Source organism: Eulemur rufifrons, chromosome 2, assembly GCF_041146395.1.
Source record: "Eulemur rufifrons isolate Redbay chromosome 2, OSU_ERuf_1, whole genome shotgun sequence".
Taxonomy (NCBI): domain Eukaryota; kingdom Metazoa; phylum Chordata; class Mammalia; order Primates; family Lemuridae; genus Eulemur; species Eulemur rufifrons.
The window spans coordinates 117,185,077-117,204,889 of record NC_090984.1 but is presented as its reverse complement, the minus strand read 5'-3'; the positions used below and the strand labels follow the sequence as shown (position 1 = coordinate 117,204,889).

Here is a 19,813-nt window from a genome sequence, read left to right as displayed (position 1 = left end):
GGAAAATTGCTAAGCCTCTCTGTGCCTTAGTTTCCTCATCTACAAAATGAGACCACTGAGAGCATCTGTCTCATAGGGTCATCACGGGGATTAAATGGGTTATTTCAAGGAGAGATCTTAGCAGACTGTCTGGCATAAAGATCTCAACTATTCAGTGGTTGTCAGCCCTATCATTGTCGTTGTCCCTAGAGATCACAAGGTCTCTGATGCATCAGTTAAATGAACGGCTGCAGGCCCACACTCGCGGCCGCTGTGCATTTGATGCTCCGCGTTCTGGTTGCCCAGGGAGATTGTCTGTCAGGGTGAGGACTAGGAACTGGTGAGGCAATTGAAGGAAAGTGGCTACTCTCCACATATTGGGGGGCTGGGGGGCCAAAAGGAAAGATCCCACCATAAAGCCCTGCTGAGCTGCAGAAGTGAGGGTCCAGGGGCTGTGCCAGATGTGGTCAGGGCTTGGAGCCCCTGCCAGAGTCAGCAGGTGGGCAGAGCCTGGGCCCTGGGGGAGGGAAAGAGGGAAACTGGAACCGGGCACCAGGCAGCCCCTGGAGGCAGGAATCAGCCTTAGGACAGCAAGGTCCCCTCCAGTCGTGGGCCTGGGGGCCGGGTGAGCTTGGCTGCAAGCTTAGGGGGTCCTGGCCAGGCTGCTGCAGCTGAGCCTGGGGTGGGACTGAGCCTGCGTGGGAGTCAGGGGGCTTGGCTTCCGGGCACAGGCATCCTTGGGGACACAGAGTCAGACAGTCAGCACAGAAAGGCACAAGGAAAAGTGTCCAGTCCAAGGAAGATGGTTTATTGCTGTCAGGAGGCTCCGTGTGCATGTGGGAGCCACACAGACAGTGACTGTCACCTTCCCAAGGATGAGCAGACAGATCCAGGCTATGCCCAGAGACCCAGCGCCCGGCTTCCATTCCCGCCTCCTTAGCGGGACCCCCACCGTTGGAGGGGAGCTCTAGGCTTACTTGAACTCTGTGATTTTGCCCATGAAGAGGATGTTTTCCACGTCCTTCTTGTAGATGAGCAACAGAAAGGGGCGGCTGAAATCCAGAGTGAACATCGGGTCCATTCTTCCAGACATGGGGACCATTTTGATTCCCGTGGCAGCAGCTGCTTCTGTGCCCTCCTCAGCTACATCCAGTACAGCCTTGTGGACCACCTGTGGGGACAGCACAGCAGTACTCAGGCAGGAGTGCGCGGGGGCAAGCAGCTTGCACGTGTGCTGCGAAGGGGACCGACATTTATTGAGCACCTGCCACCAGCATGTCCTTGCGCAGTTAAATTTGTTTGCTCCTCCAGACAGCCCTGTCAGCTGGTTTCCCACAGTCGCAACGCCCGGCGCGCAAATGGAAACTCAGACGCCGCGTGTGACCTGCCCAGAGCCGTGCAGGTAAAGAGTAGGGGGCCTGCTCTGGGTCCCTCTCCGTGAGAGTGCAGAGCCTGGGTTGCCCCCAAAACACCCACTCCTGTCGGGAGGCGCAGCAAGGGCCGCCGAAGGCATTTTTCTTGCAAGCAAATTCCTGGCAGCCTCTTGACCACAAAACAGCTGCCGCAGACACCTCCCTGGCCGGGCGGCACTCCTGCTCCAGCTTGCACACCCCTGGGGCTCTCAACCACTTTGCATGGCTTTGCATTCCCGGACTGCCCGGCTCTACTCTTCCGCAGACAGCCCCCATCCCCCTGCTCTTGGAGAGTGCAGACCCCAGCCCAGCACTGCGTGGGCACACACACACAGGAGAGCGGAGGGCAGCCCAGCTGATCCCCTTTGCTCTGACCACTCTGCTTCTAGTAACGCAGTCCGGGGGACCAAGTAGTCTCCTCTCATACTCCGAGTGTATTTCCGTCGCAATTCCAGATAACCATTGCTATTACCTGTTACCATTACCTGCCCTGCCAGGCACTGCATACGAGCAGAGGACTGTCACCCCCATTTGACAGATGAAAAAACTGACGGTGGAGGATTTTAATTGTCTGTCCTGCAGACGCTACACAGGGGAGCATGGGAGAGTGTCCACGGCTGTCTGATTCTGCCCAATGACAGGTTCTCGGGTCATGGTATGTGGCAGGGGAGGTGGAAACCGGCCCCCAACTATACCCCAGCTCTCCTAGGCTTGGGGGAATCCCAAGGAGGAGAATCAGGTGATGAGAAACACAGGTATTTACACAAATTCAAGATTACCCAAACGTCCATCCGGCCTTCCCCATTCAAATTCAGATATGGAGGATAAGCCGCCCACAGTCTAAGACTCACCTCGGAGAGCAGGAGGTTCCTGGCCCCTGTGATCCCTGACAGGTCGGCCTTCTTGGTGAAGACTTTCCTAATGCCCAGCCGGGGGAGTATGTTTTTCAGATTATAGTCACCCGAGATGGAAAACTTCGGCAGGTGGAGGCTATCTATACGTCTAGGAAATGAGAAAAAAAGTATTTAAACCTCTGCTGGCTTGGTGCCCACTTTCTCCTGCCTTGGTGCATGGTTTTCCTTGGAAATAAGTAATCTTTTCTTCAGTTTCTTAACCCCTTGCATTTACTCTTCTTAATTCATGAATTACTTATTTGCATCTGCAAGTGTTAAAGGTGCCAGACAACGTGCCAGGCCTGAGCCAGGCCAGTGCCTGAGCCCAGCCCACTCTCCGCCCATCCCCACCGCAGCGTGCAGCACCCTCACACCAACAGGGCCGTGGAGCCTGGTGAGAGACAGGAAGGCACTAGGAGGGCTTCCTGTAGGAGGTGGTGTTGAGGCTGAGTCCCAGAGGAGAGGAAGGAGGGGGAGGGGAGGCAGGAGACCAGCGGAAGAACTTGCAGGGAGGTGGGGAGCAAGAGGAGCTGCCCCATGGAGTGCAGGGCGGCCTTGGTGTCGGGGGAGGAGAGTGGTGAGGGGTGAGGCTGGGCAGGGGCCAGAGGTGGGTCGTGAGGGGCTGTGGGTTGCCAAGGAGTCTGATTGTACAGGAAGGGCTTTTGAGATCCTGAAACGATCAACTGGAGGTCCCCATCTTGCCTCCTAGTGAGCTCTGCACGGGCGCCATCCTAGAGCCGGTGCAGGCTGGGCACAGAGCAGGCGGTAGGCTCTTGGGGCAGAAGGGGACAGCTCGCCCTGCGAGCTCCCTCTCCCTTCGCTTATATCCCTCGTAAGAGTCTTGTCACTGTCTGCCTGGTCTGACAGCGCCATGGGAAGTCTGTGTCGCTCATGAGACTTTGAATCCCTGGGAGGAGGCCACGCCGGCCACCGGGGTCTCTGAGGCTGGAGCTCCTCCCCCCCCACCCCTGTGCCCACTGCAGGGTCTAGGCCGAAGCGACTGCTCTGCCTCACTTGTCCCCCTGATATTGGTCAGCTCAGTGCCGCGTGTCCCCACCTGTGTCTCCACCCTCAGACTCACCCAGAACTCCTCCGCTTCTCACACTCCACAGCTCCCTCCACAGGCCCCACCTGGGTTTCCACGTGGGGGTCCCGGCTGGTCTCCCCGACTCCACACTTGCCCCTCCGGCTGCTCTCCACTCAGCAGCCAGGGCCATCCTTTTAAAACAACACTAAGGTCCTCGAAACCTCCTGACGGGTCTCCACTTCACTGCGGAGGAAGGTCAAGGTTTTCCAGGGGTCTGCATGGCGCCACATAACCTGCTCCACCCCCGGGGGCCCTGACCTCTAACTCTCCCCTCACTCACTCTGTTCCAGCCACTCTGGCCCTGCTCTTCCTCGATCACACCAGCATTGCTCTGCCTCAGAGGCTTTGCACTGGCTGTTCCCTTTGTCAGGAATGCGTTTCCTCAGTATGTCCGCGAAGTATCACCTACTGGCCATTCTGCTGAAACTCACAAACCACCTCCAGTTCCAGATTTCCTGATCCTTTTACCTTCCTCTACTATCCCCGCTATGTCTCACCTTCTAACATATAAAATAATTTACCTATTTATTATATTTACTTATTGTCTCTTTCTCTCTCCAAAATATAAAGTAAGTTCAATGAAGGCAGGGAATTTTGTGGTTTATTCATGGATATATCCTCAGGGTCTAAATCAGTGCCTGGCGCATAGTAGGTGCTCAATTAGCCACTTAACAAATGCTGAAGGAGAGTAACAGTTAACCAGCGCAGAGCTGACTCTCAGAGCCAACCTCGCCTCAGTCCTCAACTGACCGCAATTCCCTCTGTCCCCCTCTACCTTCAAGAGGTCGAGACCGGGAGAAACCCTGCCTGAGTACTGCAGATCGCGTGAGAGTTGCCTCATGACTTAGAGCACATCAGAGTCAGAGGAAGCCTCAGCTGCTTGTTCTGTCTGATGTCATCATCTTAAAGAAGAAAAAAAATCAGGTCCGGAGCCACACAGATAGCAAAGGGCACAGAGAGCCCAAGCTCCACCTGTCCCCGTACGAGTTCTCTGACCACTGTGCCCTTGTCCTTGGACATTGGTGAGATCCCGAAGTGGAGGGACGTGCAGTCTGAGGGGGCTGGGAAGGAAGGCGGGCCAGCCAACAGAGCGGGTCCCCGGGATGATCACCTGGTCTGCAGCGAGGCTCTCCACCGTCTCAGGGTCTCCGGGAGCAACTTGGCTTCCACTTCCTCCATCTTGTCCGTGTCAGGGAGGATGAGGAGCGCGCTGGAGTTGCCTGTGTACATCAGTTCCGCGACCGCGCAGGACAGCTCCTCGTCCCGGAAGTAGGGCATGTCCAGGTCCTCCATGCTCATCATGGGCACCATCACCCACTTCCTCTTGCTCAAGTAGAATCTTGACTTGAAAGTATCGTGGGGGTCAAAAGGCGTCTTCCACTTGGCTAAAAGTGGAGCCAGGAGTGGGAGAACCGTGTGAGCGCAAGGGTGGTCCAGCCTCGACTCCCGCTCTGCCCGGCTTCCCCAGCGGGGACAGCCTGCCTTAGTTTGGAAAAATATTAACATGAACACCTTGGTAAGCGGAAAAGTACTGGGGATGAGGGAGCGCCCTGCGGCCTGGATTGGAAAGGGGGCCGTGAAACCAAAGCCTGGTAACTTGTGCTAAATGAGGAATGAACAGGAATCTGGGATGGGGAGTGCAGAGAGAGAGAAGCAGGGAGAGCAGGCAAAGAGGCGTGACGATGCGTGGGAAGCCGGAGCCTGGGAAGACATGGGACATCCCTGGATCCCTGAAAGCAACAATGTCTCATAAGCACTTGTTGGTCACTGGCATTGCAGGGATGCGACCATCAGTGGCTTGTGGGAGGGGCTTGGGTGGACACAGGAGGAAAGAGACTGGGTTCTGCGTGTGAGCTCGAGGTGCAGACAGAAGCAAGTGCCCGTCCCTGGGAACGATGGGAGGGGCAGGGAGGTCCCTAATGGAAGGCAGAACTCAGAGCCAGGAGGGACCACGTGCACTTGTGACATCTAGAGGGTGGGAGCATGGGATATCCCAAAAGCCACGGGCTAAGACGTGCTGACTGTGAGTCCTCAGTTCGTGTCCGGGTCACATCCAACTCTAGGGACAGTGAGCATCCAGCTCAGACTTGCCCTGGATTCTGCGTCTGCCTGGCCCGGGCTTCACTCTCAGGCACCCTGACTCAGGCACCACTAAGCTTCTAACTTTGCAGAGGTAAAACTCCAAGACACTGCCTCTAGCTACCGTAAACAGCAAACACAGCCCAACCCTGGAGTGATCTAAAAGGAGAGATCCTTCCTTCTGTTTGCTGGGCAAGTTTAAATCAGAATAAAAAGCAACACACTGACTCAGACCCAGGGCGAGTAGGCTCCCCTGAAGCCATGTCCTAGGATGACAGCCTGTCAGTTGGAAACCTCCCCAGGAGAACACGATGCCTGTGGGCAGGGCGGGATCTTCACCTCCCCCACCCCCCAAGCCACGGGCACCTTCCTTTACAGTGGGTTGCCTAGTAACACTGACCCAGGGCAGAAATAGCCCAGAGACTCAGAACCAGATGTCCATTTCCTTCTGAACCTCAAGCTGGACACTCACCTTTAAAGAAGATATAATTCACCAGGATCATCATTGTCCCTGGGTTAGGCTCCTTGACCAGATCTACAATTTTCCCCTGGGTTTTATTCTCTACGTAGTCATTGATGAACTTCTCGGCAGCGGCAGAGTCCTGGAAGTTGGTTTTGAAGGCCTCGGAGGCGTACAGCCCCTTGGCGTCCTCCGTGAACTTCTCCAGCAGATGTAGCTGCTCTTCGATGAACATGGCGCTGCCCGTGCTCAGCTGCAGCTGGTTGCTGGGTTGGCTGAGGGTGCGCAGGAGGTGCTGGAAACTCTGGTGAATTTCCCCCTCTGAGGTCTCCGTGAGGTTGAACTTGAGGCCTTTGAGAAGCTCCGTCAGGGTGGTGCCGCGGGCCCCCAGGGACAGGAAGGCCAAGGCCAGAGAGAGGCTCAGTGGGGAGAAGATGACATTCTTTTTAGGGTTCTTCAAAGCCAACTGCTTGTAGAGGCTGAAGGCAAAGTCTGTGTTGCTGGAGGCTAATCTGAGATTGTCCATATGCATCCCATTGCCTTGGTCCTCCAGGGTCACACTCTCCTGGTCAAGTGTGCCGCTCGGGTGGCCGAGGACAGCAGGGCAGATTCCGGCCACCAAGAGCCCCAGAGCCAGGAGGGGTAACATTTTCTCCACTCTCCACTCTGAAAAGACAAGCTCCGTTAAGTCTCAGAGGGCCAGCTGGTGTACCGTCCACCTCCCGCCGCCTCCCGCCCGGCCTGCGTTCGGTCCCTGTGCCGCTGCCTCCGGGGAGCTGCTTTCCTGGGCACCCAGCACACACGACAATGTTCTGTGCTCCCTTCCACCCTTTGAGGTAAGTACTACAATTGTTGCCACTTTTCCCAGTGAAGGAACTGGGCACAGAGAGGTGAAGGGGCTTGCCCAAAGCCACACAGCAAACAAGTGGAAGAGCCAGGTGGGCAGCCAGGTTTGCCTGGCTCCTAGGTCTGGAAGCTGATGACAGGGATGAGGTTCTGTCCAACCAGAACGTCTCCTCCTCCTCCACTCCCGCATGGGGAGCAGACCTTAGTCAGAGGGATTAGAAAACACGGCTCCTCTTCCCTTATGCCCCTTCTCCTGAAGCAGAACCCAGGGAAGGAGTCCTGGCCTGAGTCAGAGGACAGAGCACCTCTCCCAGCCTCCAGATGGCACGTGTGACCATGTGACGCCTGCTCGTGGTGAGGGTTAACTGAGAGGTGGCTGATACAGTGCCTGGAGCTTAGATGGCCCTGAAAATAGGGGGCTGGTCTTTGCTTCCACCATGAGCCTGGAAAGTCCTCGTGGTGGGGAGAAGGCAGAGTGAGCTTCAGTCTCTGTGACCTGGACTGGGATTTCATTTTGGCCACTCGTGGTTACTGTGCGGTGGCATTCAGGTGACTGAACCTCTCTGAGCCTCAGTTCCCATCTCAGCAGGACACGGTAAGTGGCTCAGGTGTGGTAAGTGATGAAGGTTGCCTGGCTCGTAAGCCGTGTTCCAGAGGGGTCACCTCCTCCCTCCTCCCGCCCTCTGGTGCCTGAAACCACAAGCTGGAATGTAAAGGCAGCCCTGCAAAAACAACTGCAAAAACAACAGGAAAGGAACTAATCCCCAGTAACGGTTAAAGATCAATCCTATCAGTCCTCTGATAACAGCACCCTGCAGGAGTTCTGTTTTGCACAACTTCTGAAAAGAGCCAGATGGGCGGAAAAGACATGTAAATCTCTCTCTTTCAAAATTGCGGGGGTTTTTTTTTTTTTTTAGAATCTGCTTTTACAGAGTTTCTGAGTAAACAGCAGGAGAAAGAGCCACAGCCCCAACCATATCTCGGGGGCAGAGTCACATCTCCCGAGATAACCCCTTCTCCAAGGAAGGCGGGAACCAAGTCTTGGACTTTGCCATCCTTGCAGTTTTTGTCATCTACCTGCTGCTGCCTTTGTCACCAACTGACAGCATCACTATCTTTTTCTTCTCTTCTTCCCCCTTAAAATCAGCGAGCCCCTGGGCCTCAGTGCTGGCGTCTCCCTTCTCTTCCTTTGGGATGCCCCGCCACGCCCCTGCTCTCTTCCCTCCCCACTTTCCCCTCTTTCTCTTTCTCCTTCTCTCTATCCTTCTAAGAAGATAAACTTTTTTTTACTTTTATACCTTAATTTCTGTGTGAGAATCTTTCTCCAACCACACCATGGGCACCTACTAGGCTCTCCACCCTGGCAAGAGGTGGGGCTCAAGCCACTGCAGGGGGGCCTGGAAGGGCTGGGTGCAAAGGTGACCGCAGCACACAAGTTATTTACAATCCACCTCCACCCGCTCAGTCTCAGGATTCAGAGAAAAGGGGTAACTTGGGTGTTGGGGAGGAGAGAGGGGGAGAGAGGAGGGAAAAGAGGGGAAGAAGGAGGGGACAGGAGAGGATGGGACAGGAGAGGATGGGACAGAGGGTGAGGGGAAGGAGGACAAGACGGGAGGGGGAGGGACAGGGGAGAAGCGGAGAGAGGGGAGGGGGAGGCCCATGCAAAGGCTTCAGATAAGCCCAGGGCACAGGCAGCCTGGTTACCTCAACTGTTTGTTTATTCTCAGGATGGTGCAACCATTTCCTTGGAAATGCATTGAACAATTATTTTTCTCCCAAATTATTTCCAGGGCAAAAGGCTTGTCTGTTCTGTCTGGGCAAGTTGGAGGACTGGCTGTGTTTCTGAGCCATCTGTCTTTGCAGTTGCTGGGCAAAGGCACAGCCTGTCTGTCTGCTGGGCCAGGTGGCTTGGTGGGAAAGGGAGCCCCCCCACCCCCGGAAGCCCCATTTAGACCCTGAAATCACAGTGGGCCCTGCTGCCTCTGCTCAGAGGGACCCCCTGCAATAATCCCATCTGCAGCATGTTCTGAGAGCCGCACCCTGTGCAGGGCCAGGGGGCAGCACCTCTTCCCCCTGAGGGTTGGATACACAGCTGAGCTGAACCAGAATCCAAAAGTGTCGGGAGGCAGAAATGACTACAGGGGCCACCATGGCACCTCCGCCCTCCGCCCTTTGCAAGTACAGAAACTCAGACCCAGAGACAGGACTCGCTTAAGAGGCACGGGGCAGGGGGGTGGGGAATCGGTGGGGACAAAGGACAGCCCCGGACTCCTAGCCCAGAGCTCTGAGCACACCTCCTCCTGGCCCCGTCCTGCCCCACACGTCCCACAAGCTTGGGCCGCAGCCTAGAGCTATCCTGGGAAAACAGATCCCTTTTCTCCCTGCGTGAAGCATCATGGCTTACCTGCCTCCGACAGCTGGACGTGGCTGGTGGATCCCAGAGCCGCCGCCTGGAGCCGCCTGGAGTCCGGCTGGATATCGCCGAGCACTATTGCTTATTTATCCCGCAAACGACTCCTCCCCCTGCTTGGGAAACGTCCCCCAGGACAACTAAGCGTTTTGTTCTCAGCCTGGAAATGGTCAGATGATAATTTCTGGTAACATGGATGTAATGACATCTACTCAAACAACCTAGTTATGGAAACAGCTCGGTTTTCTTTTCCTGAAAAAGTAAAACAAAAACAAAACACCCTTTGTCATGTTAGTTTTTCTTTCTGTTTATTCAGTACTCATTGAGAAACATGGGAAAACCCAGAAAATATAAAGAAGGACATTGGAGAACACCCACCAAAACTCAGAGGGTGCCAGCTAATGCTTTAACCCTACTTTGATGCCTGTGTGTGAGTGGGTGTGATAGGAATCTCCATACACAAACTCAGATATATTTAAAACATACCGGACTCTATTTTCCTGTAGCTCAATTTGCAGTTCGAGCTACATTCCAGAGAGAATTTCCCCGAGATTGGGGGTTGGTCTCAGGGCCCCGGCCCCCTTCCCAGAGTTGCATTTAGCGAGGGGGAGGGAGAGGTTTGGGGGGCTCAGTGTCATGGGAACCCTGGTCCCCATTTCTCTTTGGGGGCTTCCTCTGACTTGGCCTTTGTCCTCGGGAGCCCCTGCTGTTGGTTCGCCCTGATGGCTGCTGTCCCTCCTCCCCGACCTCAGGTCTCCTCGGGTCTCTCTCTTAACTAACCCCGGCCTTTCTTTGATCATGGGGAAAACGTCCCCTTAATTCCCCATGGTTACAACACCCCATCCATGACAGCCCCCGACAGACTTCTGTACAGAGCAAGATTTGGAAACCCCGGGACTCACGGGAGGTTCTAGCTGTGGTGCGGTAGACCTGCCGGGAACGCTGACGCACTGCTCACCTCATGCAAATCAGCGGAAATCCCTAAACCTTAACGCCCTCGTGCCTGAGATGCGGAGAACAGTTTGCTGGCCAGGTGTGGTGGCTCACGTCTGTGATCCCAGCACTTTGGGAGGTGGAGGCAGAAGGAATGCTTGAGACCAGGAGTTCGAGACCAGCCTGAGCAATGAAGCAAAACTCTGTTTCTACAAAAAAACTAGAAAAAAATCTAGCCAGGCACAGTGGCACTCGACTGTAGTCCCAGCTACTCGGGAGGCTGAGGCAGGAGGATCGCTTGAGCCCAGGAGTTAGAGGTTGCAGGCAGCTACGATGACACCTCTGCACTCTAGCCTGGGTGACAGAGTGAGATCCTGTCTCAACAAACAAATAAAAACAAACAAACAAACCACAACAGTTCCCTAACAGAGTAGTTATAAAGACTACGTGATGCGATGCTAAATGTTAGCTCTACCAGGACAGGATTTTTGTTTGCCTGTTTTGGATGGCGCTGCGTCCTTGGAGTACTTAATAAATATTGGCTGACTGTAAAGCACTGAGAAAAACAAACATCCAATAAGAATTTGGTCCCGTCCTTCCTTAAATGATGACTTATGTCCTTTTAGCCTCCAAGCCTTCTCAGAATTGAATACATATTTTTAAGTTACACAGAATCCCAGAGAAATGGTGGCTAAAACACGACGGAAGCTTATTTCTCTCTCACTCGTTTCCAGTTGGAGGCAGCGGGTTGATGTGGCAGCCCCACTGTGCCAGGAACCAGGCTCCTTCTGTCTTGTCACTGTGCCATCCCTAGGTGTTTGTTTGCCCGGCCTAACACGGCTCACAGGGGAAGGGCAGGGCACGCCCTTTCCTTTGAAAGGAATGTCCCAAATGCTGCCGATGTCATTCCCACTTGTGTTCCACTGGCCGGAACTTGGTCACGTGGTCATGCCTAGCTGCAAGAGAGGCTGTGCCATGCAGTCCAGACTCTGCATTGAGTAGTCACGTCCCAGCTAAAATTTGGGGTTCTATTACCATGAGAGAGAAGAAGGGAATGGACGCTGGCGATGACTAATCGACTTGCCCCAGCATGTCCTTTTTTTTTTTTCTTCAGGAGACAAAGTCTCGCTCTGTCACCCAGGCAGGGGTGCAGTGGTGCCATCGCAGCTCACTGCAGACTCCAACTTCTGGCCTTGAGCGATCCTCCCAAGTAGCTGGGATTATATATGCATGTGCCACACGCCCAGCTTCATCATCTCCTTTAAAATGGAACTGACTTGGCCTGAACTTCCAACCAAATGTGGAGGCAGATACTTCTCTACCCTCTGCAAGTACTGCAGAGGGTGCTTGTGGGGCAATGACATGTCCTGGGTGCCACTTGTCACGTGGAGCTCCAGACTGATGCTGCCAGGCCACATGCACCCAACCCCGGCCATCTCCCAGCCTCTTCTCCGGGCTCTTACAGTCTTCCTTGGTCTTCTTCACCCCAGGCGCTGGTACTGGCCCTTCCTTCACTTTTGCAAGCAGTATTGCTACAAGGATGGCTCATGGCATAGTGAACTTCAGGGCCCAGTGAGCCCACAGGGAGCTATGACATGGAAAAGCAAAGCAAAGCTAGTACCAGGTAGCACCCTGCCAGGTCCACGCTCCTCCTCTTTGAAGGGGTCCCCGGTAGCCGCTGGGCTGCAGGACTGCTGGAGCCTGTTTGCCTCCCACATCAGCAATCCCTTGAGAATATTCTCCCACAGCATCCAGGGTACCCCTGCGACATTTCTGAGCCCCATGAAGGGCAGAGAAAAGGAAATTAGGAGCATACTGGGGTCTGAAGAGATGCCCCTGCCCATGAGGAAGGAGCTGTGGAAAGCACTTGGTAACCTCTGACGTCCACGTGCAGGAGGGATCAAAATAAGTTCTATTTTAGAATCCACTGTGCTTTCTTATTCTGGAGGGTCAGCTGACTCTGCCTGGGACACGGCCCTCGACGTGTTCTGGGAGGGCCTGGGTCGGAGCCACCGTACGCAGGAGCAGGTAATCTCAGCCCAGGGAGCTAGAAGCAGCAGGGAAATCCAAAAGACGACACCTCGTAGGGAGAGATTTGCTCTCCACCTTGGGTTTTATATCCCGGGGGCTCCTGGGATCACTGAATGCAGGTGCCGCGGGACAGCCTGTTTTAGGGAGGACAAGGACGAAGCCCAGGTTGTTCTGCACAGTCCCTCCTTATCTCAGGGCGCTGCATTCTCAGCCCATTCCACAGTCGTCCTGAGAACTAAGAGTGGGAGGAAGGAGAGCTGGATGGGCCAAGGCCATCTGGGCCTTGTCCTCCTGCATTCTCCATTCCCCAGGCCCTTCTGGTCCTGCTAAACCCTCTGCTCGCTTTCCCCCACCTTCCCCTCTCCTCCTGGCCCCCCAGCGGGCTGTCAGATGGTCATTCGCTCATCCAGTCCCACGAACTCCACTCTGGGCGGGGCCGGGGCGAGTGCCGCACTTTCCACAGGCAGAACATCTACCAGATTATTAATGCTCTGGCACTGCCAGGACTGACTGCTTCTTTGTGCTGCTCCTGTCTCTGATTACATTGAATAAATCTCAGTCCTTTCTTTCATCTTAAACTTTCTTACCAAGCTCTGGTCCATGCCAGCCAGCAGGAGGAGAGGTTAGGTAGGAGGATCAAACTTCCAAAATCCAATCATGTGATTTGCCCACGTACCCCCAGCTGTTAAAGGGTAGAACTGCGGGAGCTTAGGGAAAACCAATCCAATGCCAAACCCACAATTCTCACCACCGTTCTATGCTCTTTCTTTTTTAAAAAGGCAGAAATGTCCATCTTTAAACATAAGAGAGAAAATGACACTCTTACAGGTTTTGGAGGTGTAAGGGAAAATGCATTTGTATGGGTAACAGGTTTCTTAGGCCAAACTAAGATGACGGCCGCAGTGTTTCTTCCAGTTCGGCCCCCCGACTAGCCAGGCTTCCGGGGAGGCATGAGTCACCACACTCATGTAACCAAGGTGTCATCCTCTGTGTGAACCCATGCGATCACGCTTTCCCGTGGCACGTTGCCACTACTGTTCAGAGCCACGTATAAGTGCTCACCACTGCTGTATCCCCCCAACAATACAGAGCACGTCTCACCTGCCCGCTGCCACTCGTCTTTTCTTCCAATTTCCGAAGCCTGCGCCGGAGCACGCGCTAGCCGTGGACCCCCTCCCCTCAGGAGGCAATGCTTTTTTGAGGCATTGGTTGTCTGTGGATCTGAGCAGGGAAGGTTGTGTTCTTTATGCGGTTGGGGTCTCAGCTGATGGGAGCTGTGTCTCCATCAGTCACCACCTCCCCTTTGACCGTGGATGGGCATGTTCCTCTGACTCAAAATGGACCCCCGTGGGCAGCCCAAGGTGAGCTGGAAGGTTCACTCTGGCTTTGGCAAGGTCAGGGCCAAGGTCTCGGGAGACTATTATTCCAAAGGGTCAGGAATCTGGTGGAGTGAGGAAGTGGAGAGGGCAGCGGGGCTGGGACTCGCCTGTGGGACCTGAGTTCAGCTGCAGTGCCTGCCTCCAAGGTGGAGAGACGAAAGGTGCATATCAGGTGTGCTCGGCCCGGGGCCTGGGACAAGCAGGAGCTTGAGCCAAGGGGCAGTTACTCTTACTGTCCCCAGACTGGAGTCACCTCGATACATGTGGAATCAATCAGAAGCTTGGATTTTGCGAGCTCGGTCATTGAGGTGGGGCTTGCTGTTTCGCACGTTATTGCCTCCGTGGGGCCAGCTGGGGTTCTAAATGCAGACTGGGTGCAGGTGGGCAAAGGCAAATCTCTTAGGAGAAGGGTTGTGTCCACACTGGGGCTTGGGTGTAAACGGAGAAGAGTGTACTTCCGGGGCTCAACCAGGGGGAGCAGCAGGAACCCAGGCAAGAGTGTGCCCCACCTCCAGGGGGAAAGGGAGGCTGAGAGGGACAAATGTTTCCTCCCAGGGAGGCAGGGGTCATGGGAAGGGCATCATCCAGCCAGGCTTTTTGGCATCATGGCTTGGCCACATCTACTTGCTGGGTGACTTTAGGCCAGTTACTTCACCTCTCTGAACCTCTTTGGTCAATCATAGCTCCTTAAAGAATGCTTAGGAGGAAGAAGTGAGATGCTGACAGCGGCGGTATCAGAACTCTGAGAAGGTCCAGCCTTCTCTGCTACGGCCAGTGGACTCCAGTATCAGTTAGGAAAGGATGAAGTCGACAGCCTGGTTTTGCCCGACACCCATGCTGCTCTCAGGCCGGTTTCGTGCTAACCTGGTTTTGTGGTTGTCAGGGGAGACACCGGCTGCAGAGTTGAGGCAGGATTTGAAAACTCCCTTCAGCACAACCCTGCCCTTGGCCGTGTCCCTGTGTGGGAACACAGACGTATCTGGCAAGAGCAGGGAGAATCCCTGGTTCTGTTTTCCATGCTGCTCAGACATCCCTTCCTCTCTTCCTCCCTTCCTCATTTTCCTTCAGGGAGGGGTGGCTGCAGCAGCTCTCCGTCATCGGCTTCTGTTGCAGAACTGCTCCCAGCTTGCACACCGTGCCTGCGAATCCCTGGTAAACAAGGGCTGGGGGGTCAGACCGGCCTGGCCCCCGCCTCTTACTAACTGGACGACCTCACACGTTTTCATCTCTCGGAGCCTCCGCTCCTTCCTTCTGTGCAAACTGAGACAGACATACCCTCCTCACCCTGCAGTTCATTTGTGCAGTCAGTTAGTCCACCCATGTTTTTTATAATTAGCAATCTGCCATGAGGGCACTCACTCTGCTGGACTCTGGGGCCACAATACCATGGTCATTTTACAGATGTGATCACAGATTTGTTGATGCTTCTTCGTTCAGGAGATGGAGCATAATTACCCTCCCCTGTGTTGGACTAGACTTAGCGACGTGCTTCTTTTTTTCTTGTTTTGGTGATACACGGTAGCTCAAGTTTTTCTACATCCACAGTTGCCCTCTCGAGGCAGCTAAGCGAACGCCAGCGGGGCCAGGCCATGGGTCAGACTTCCAAGCAATGTAGGTCATGCAGCTCCCAACCGACGCTTTCGAAACACACACCTAGAAAATGTCCAAATACTCCCGCACAGTCTTATTACCTGTTAACCCATTTTTTTAGTGCCTCTACCTGAAATGGATACTTATTAACTTGTCACATTGACCAACCAGGTTTGTATTGTCCGATTGAAAAAGAGGAAACATGAGATCCCCATCTCTACAAACAAACAAACAAATAAAATAAGAAGAAGAATAAAAATTAACCAGGTGTGGTGGCACACACCTGTACTCCCAGCTCCTTGGGAGGCTGAGGCAGGACGATTGCTTGAGCCCAGGAGTTCAAGGCTGCAGTGGGCTATGATCACACTACTGTACTCCACCCTGGGTGACAGAGAGAGACCCTATCTCAAAAGAAAAGAGAAAGAAAGAAAAAGAAAAGAAAAGAAAGGAAGAAAGGAAATAGTTTTTAGAATGGGTCATTTTACCGTCACCTGGAACCTAACACCAACAGTCATAATCACGATCATTGCAACAGAAGAACTGGCTTGAAAAAGCAGCAAAGATGTTTTCTGTCTCTCTAAAACATCCCCCACTCCTTCTGGAGAACTGGGACCCGCATCCCTGCCTCAGGCCAGCAGTCAGGGTGACTTGCTTCTAACTGATAGAATATGGCAGGAGGGATGGGGTGTCATCTCCAAGACTGGGTTATAAAAGACCGTGCTTCTGCCTTGGTTCTCTCTCTCTGTGTGTCTCTCTCTCTCTGTTTCTTTCTCTTTTCTCTCTCATTTGCACTTTCTCTCTTTTGTCTGCCCTTCTCTTCCTCTTCCTCCCCCTCTCTCAGCTTCTTCCAGAACGTACGCAGGGCTTCCTGGCCCTGGGTATTAAACAGCCGTCTCTCAGTCTCTCTCTTTATCTTTATCTCAGAAGTCATGTCTAAGCGGCCCCGCACGGCCAGGAACCAAGCCTCCTGCCTGCTGACAGCCCCGGGTGTGAGCTTAGACGTGGGTGTCCCAGCCCAGTCGGGCCCTCAGGGCCGCATCCCCGGCCAATGACTTGGCTGCAAGCTCTGAGAGACCCCGAGCCAGAGCCGCCCAGCTCAGCCCTCCCAGGTCCCTGACCCCCAGAAACCGAGGGGGATAGTAGATGTTTGCCGTTTCAGGTTGTGGGTTTTGGGGGGTGATTTCATTATGCAGTGGCAGATGATTAACACAATCCACGTCTCCTGTCCTTGTGGCTCTGAGGCTCAGGGGAAGACAGTAAGGAGGGAAATTTGAGGATTATGTGAGAAAACCAGTCAATCTCATCAATCTCGTAATAGAACGTGTGCCACGTAGTGGAGGCCTTACTTGTGGGGTTCCCCTGCCTTCCCCGTCCTTCCCTCGCTCCCAGAGGCCCAGCGTCACCGATGACGGTGGTCGGCTGCTCTGTTCTCTATGCTCATGAACATGTTGGTATTCAATCCTCACAAACAGTCCCCGGGGTGGGTTCGATCACTCTCTAAACGTGGAGAAACTGAGGTACAGAGAGATGAAGCAGGCGCCAAGGGCCACACTGCCGGGCAGTGCCGAGGCGACCCAGAGGTTCTGAGCCAGGCAGGCTGGCTGCAGCGTCCACCCTTGCACCCTCCCTGGAAACATGGCTCCACTCCCCGCTGACCCACATGTGGCCAGCCCGGCCATGGAGTCACAGTGACCTCAGGGATAAGCGGCCACCCACTGAGGTGGCCCAGCTTCCTGCGTCCAGCCTCGGGGCCGTGCCAATGCTCTGGGCCAGGGCTGGCACCACCCTAGGGTTTGTGTCAGAGAACACGGGCTTGCGCCTGGCGGTGCTGAGAGTTCACTCCTCTCGAGGGCACCGACAGGCTTCCGATTTCAGGGGCTGATGGGCACGGCTGCCGCGTCTCACCTGCGGCTCTTTCCCTGGCTCAGAGGCCTCCGGGCACCAGGACTCGGACCCAGGTGCCTCCTTGGCATCTCTCTGCACACTAAGCAAGCCCCAAATAGAAGCCCCCGGCTCTTCCTCCCGCTTCCCCGTCTCCTGCGCCCCACACGGTAATGATGCCCCTTCTCTGGGTGTGGCCTCCCCCTCCCCCTCTGCAGAGCCTGTTACCATGGAAACTCGTAGCACGGGATAAGAAAGAATTCTTGACATAGAGATCAGGATAGGTTTTAAAGAAAAAAAGTTTCTTTTACTTTCCAAGGGAGGAAAGGGCATGGCACGAAAGAAAGGACGAAGTGCCGGGGGCGAGGATAAGGGCTTTGGGGTTTTTATTGGGATACAGGGAAAAGAAAACAGATAGCTATTGCTGCAAAATGGAAACAGGAGGCAGCTGTGTTTCTTTCTTTCCCTGCCAGGCTGGCCTTACTTGTCTTCTTGGAATGCGGTTCTGGCGATATGAAGGTCACACTCCAGCTGTCTGCCCGCCAATTTTCTTTCTTTTTTTTTTTTTTTTGAGACAGAGTCTCACTCCGCTGCCCAGGCTAGAGTGCCGTGGCGTCAGCCTAGCTCACAGCAACCTCAGACTCCTGGGCTCAAGCGATCCTCCTGCCTCAGCCTCCCGAGTAGCTGGGACTACAGGCATGCGCCACCATGCCCCGGCTAATTTTTAAATATATATTTTTAGCTGTCCATATAATTTCTTTCTATTTTTAGTAGAGACGGGGTCTCGCTCTTGCTCAGGCTGGTCTCGAACTCCTGAGCTCAAACGATCCTCCTGCCTCGGCCTCCCAGAGTGCTAGGATTACAGGCGTGAGCCACCTCCCCGGCCTGTGGCAATTTTCGAGTGCTGTTAAAACAAACTTTTAAAGACAAGTTAAGCCACAGGTGGTTAGGCAAAGGGGCAATTATGTGCTGTGATTTTTATCTTTTTATTTTTTCTTTTTGTCTGTTAGTTTATCAGCCACACCATCCTTTCAGAGCCCACTGCCCGCTCCCCACCTCCGCTGCCCACTCCTGCCCCTCTGCGCCCCACGGCAATGACCTCTGAGCTGGCCCACACGTCTGTGCCCGCCCCACCAGGCTGTTTCCTGTGTGGTCACCAGACTGTCTGAGAGAGTGAGTCTTACACGTCACTGGCCTGTCTGAAGGCCCCTACTGGCCTCCCAGTGCCCTGAGGCCCAAACCTGCGTTCCCCGGGCCAGAAGCCCACCCTCTGCCCCACCATGGTCCGGCCCACCCCCCTCTGCAGCGGGGACGCCTGGAGAAGCCGTGCGCCCTAGAGCCGCTCTCCCTGCAGAGCCCAGGCGTCCCCAGCTTGGATTGGGGCAGGGAGGGATGGGGCTGGGGGGAAACTGCAGTAGAAAAGCGTCTTTGTTGCCACCAGGCTGGCTACTCTTGGCACAGGATTCAACCCCTGGACAAAGCTGCGGGAGCCAGTGAACCAGGGAACCTCGGAGAATGTCGTGTCTGGGGCTTCAGTTTGCTGTAACCATGGGTGAGGTGGTTCTTTGTTCCGTAACAAGAAGCCTCCCAGGGTCCTTCCTCGTGGCGCTGACCCTCTTCTGACCCCAGCCCCGCGCCCACTGCCACCGAGTGACCAGCCTTGCTGCTGTCCTATGACTTGTCCTCATCTGTGCAGGGGACATCAGGACGGTGGCTTCTCGCTCATTCCTGTTCCCTACAGAAGGGATTGGCAGACTTAGCTAACGAAAGTACCTTGAAATTCATGGGACAGACGTACTTGTGTTAAAAAGTGATTCACTGTCTGAAATTCACACTTCACTGGACATATATGGTCAGAGCAACCCTGTTTGTGGGGCGTGCTCAGCGCTTGTGCGTGGTAGGGGTCCCGAGCCCGAGGAATCGGAGTCATAGGCAGTGGCCCGAGGACTTGCAGAGTACAAAGTATCAGCTGGGCATGAGCAGGGGACTCCCCGGGTCTGTGTTTGTTACCTGCCTGGTGCCCTGCGCGGGTTGGCTGTAACAATACTCACGTAGCAGAGAGCTGCTGAGTTGTTCCATGCAGAGGACGAGGGCCACCTTCAGGTGTTGAGGCTGGGTGGGTGGCACAGCAGGGAGCAAAGGGGCACGAGTGTCCAGGCTGGCACGGACACGGAATCAGATAGCCCTTCCCTTCCTATACTATAAGCATCAAAGAACCAAAAATCTGTGTCTGCATTCGAATTCCAAGGGCAGCTTGGAACATCCCCCGACATTCCAATTCCTGGGGGCGTGGCCAGGAATACGTATTTTTAACAAGCTGCCCAAGTTTTCATGTCAATCCGAGTTTGCAAAACACTGCTGCAGGGAGGTCAGAGGTCCCAGCCTCTTCCCTGGCCTGGTTTCCTCTGCGCCTCATCACGATCGTGCCCACCGGGCGTCGGGAGAGATGGGCATGAGTGTTTGCTCACAGTCACAGGGCTTGGGACACTGGTCGCAGAGACTCCATCTCCCGTCTGGCACTCCTGCACCCCCACCGCCCGACCCACCAGCCTGAACCCCTCACATGTGTGAAAGATCCAGACAAGAAGCATTTACCTTGATCATCCCAACCACATCCACACGGTTCAGGGCAGCCTCCATGGGAGAGGCTTCTACTCTGGAGACGCCACTGTGAGGGGCCCTGGGTCTCGGGTCCTTCTGGGTCCAGTGGGAACAATGACAGGGACCACCTCAGTGGGACGTCAAGAAGGCTAAAGGAGCTCCTGTAAGGAGAGTGACAGATGCGTGCTCAGCTCTTAGCACAACCAGAGGCTGCAGTCGTGTTAGCGACTGA

The 19,813-nt window shown here is 54.6% G+C and overlaps 1 protein-coding gene across 1 annotated transcript; it reads right to left on the bottom strand.

Annotated features, from left to right (window-relative positions):
* Positions 1-766: 766 nt before the first annotated feature.
* SERPINA3 (serpin family A member 3) lies at positions 767-19,742 on the bottom strand. The gene is made up of 6 exons (XM_069489361.1): positions 19,576-19,742; positions 9,161-9,418; positions 5,923-6,576; positions 4,483-4,756; positions 2,243-2,393; positions 767-1,150 (listed from the first exon to the last, which is right to left on the bottom strand). The coding sequence occupies exons 3-6, from the start codon at positions 6,557-6,559 to the stop codon at positions 953-955; spliced, it is 1,260 nt and encodes a 419-aa protein (XP_069345462.1). The 5' UTR covers positions 6,560-6,576; positions 9,161-9,418; positions 19,576-19,742; the 3' UTR covers positions 767-952.
* Positions 19,743-19,813: the final 71 nt, after the last annotated feature.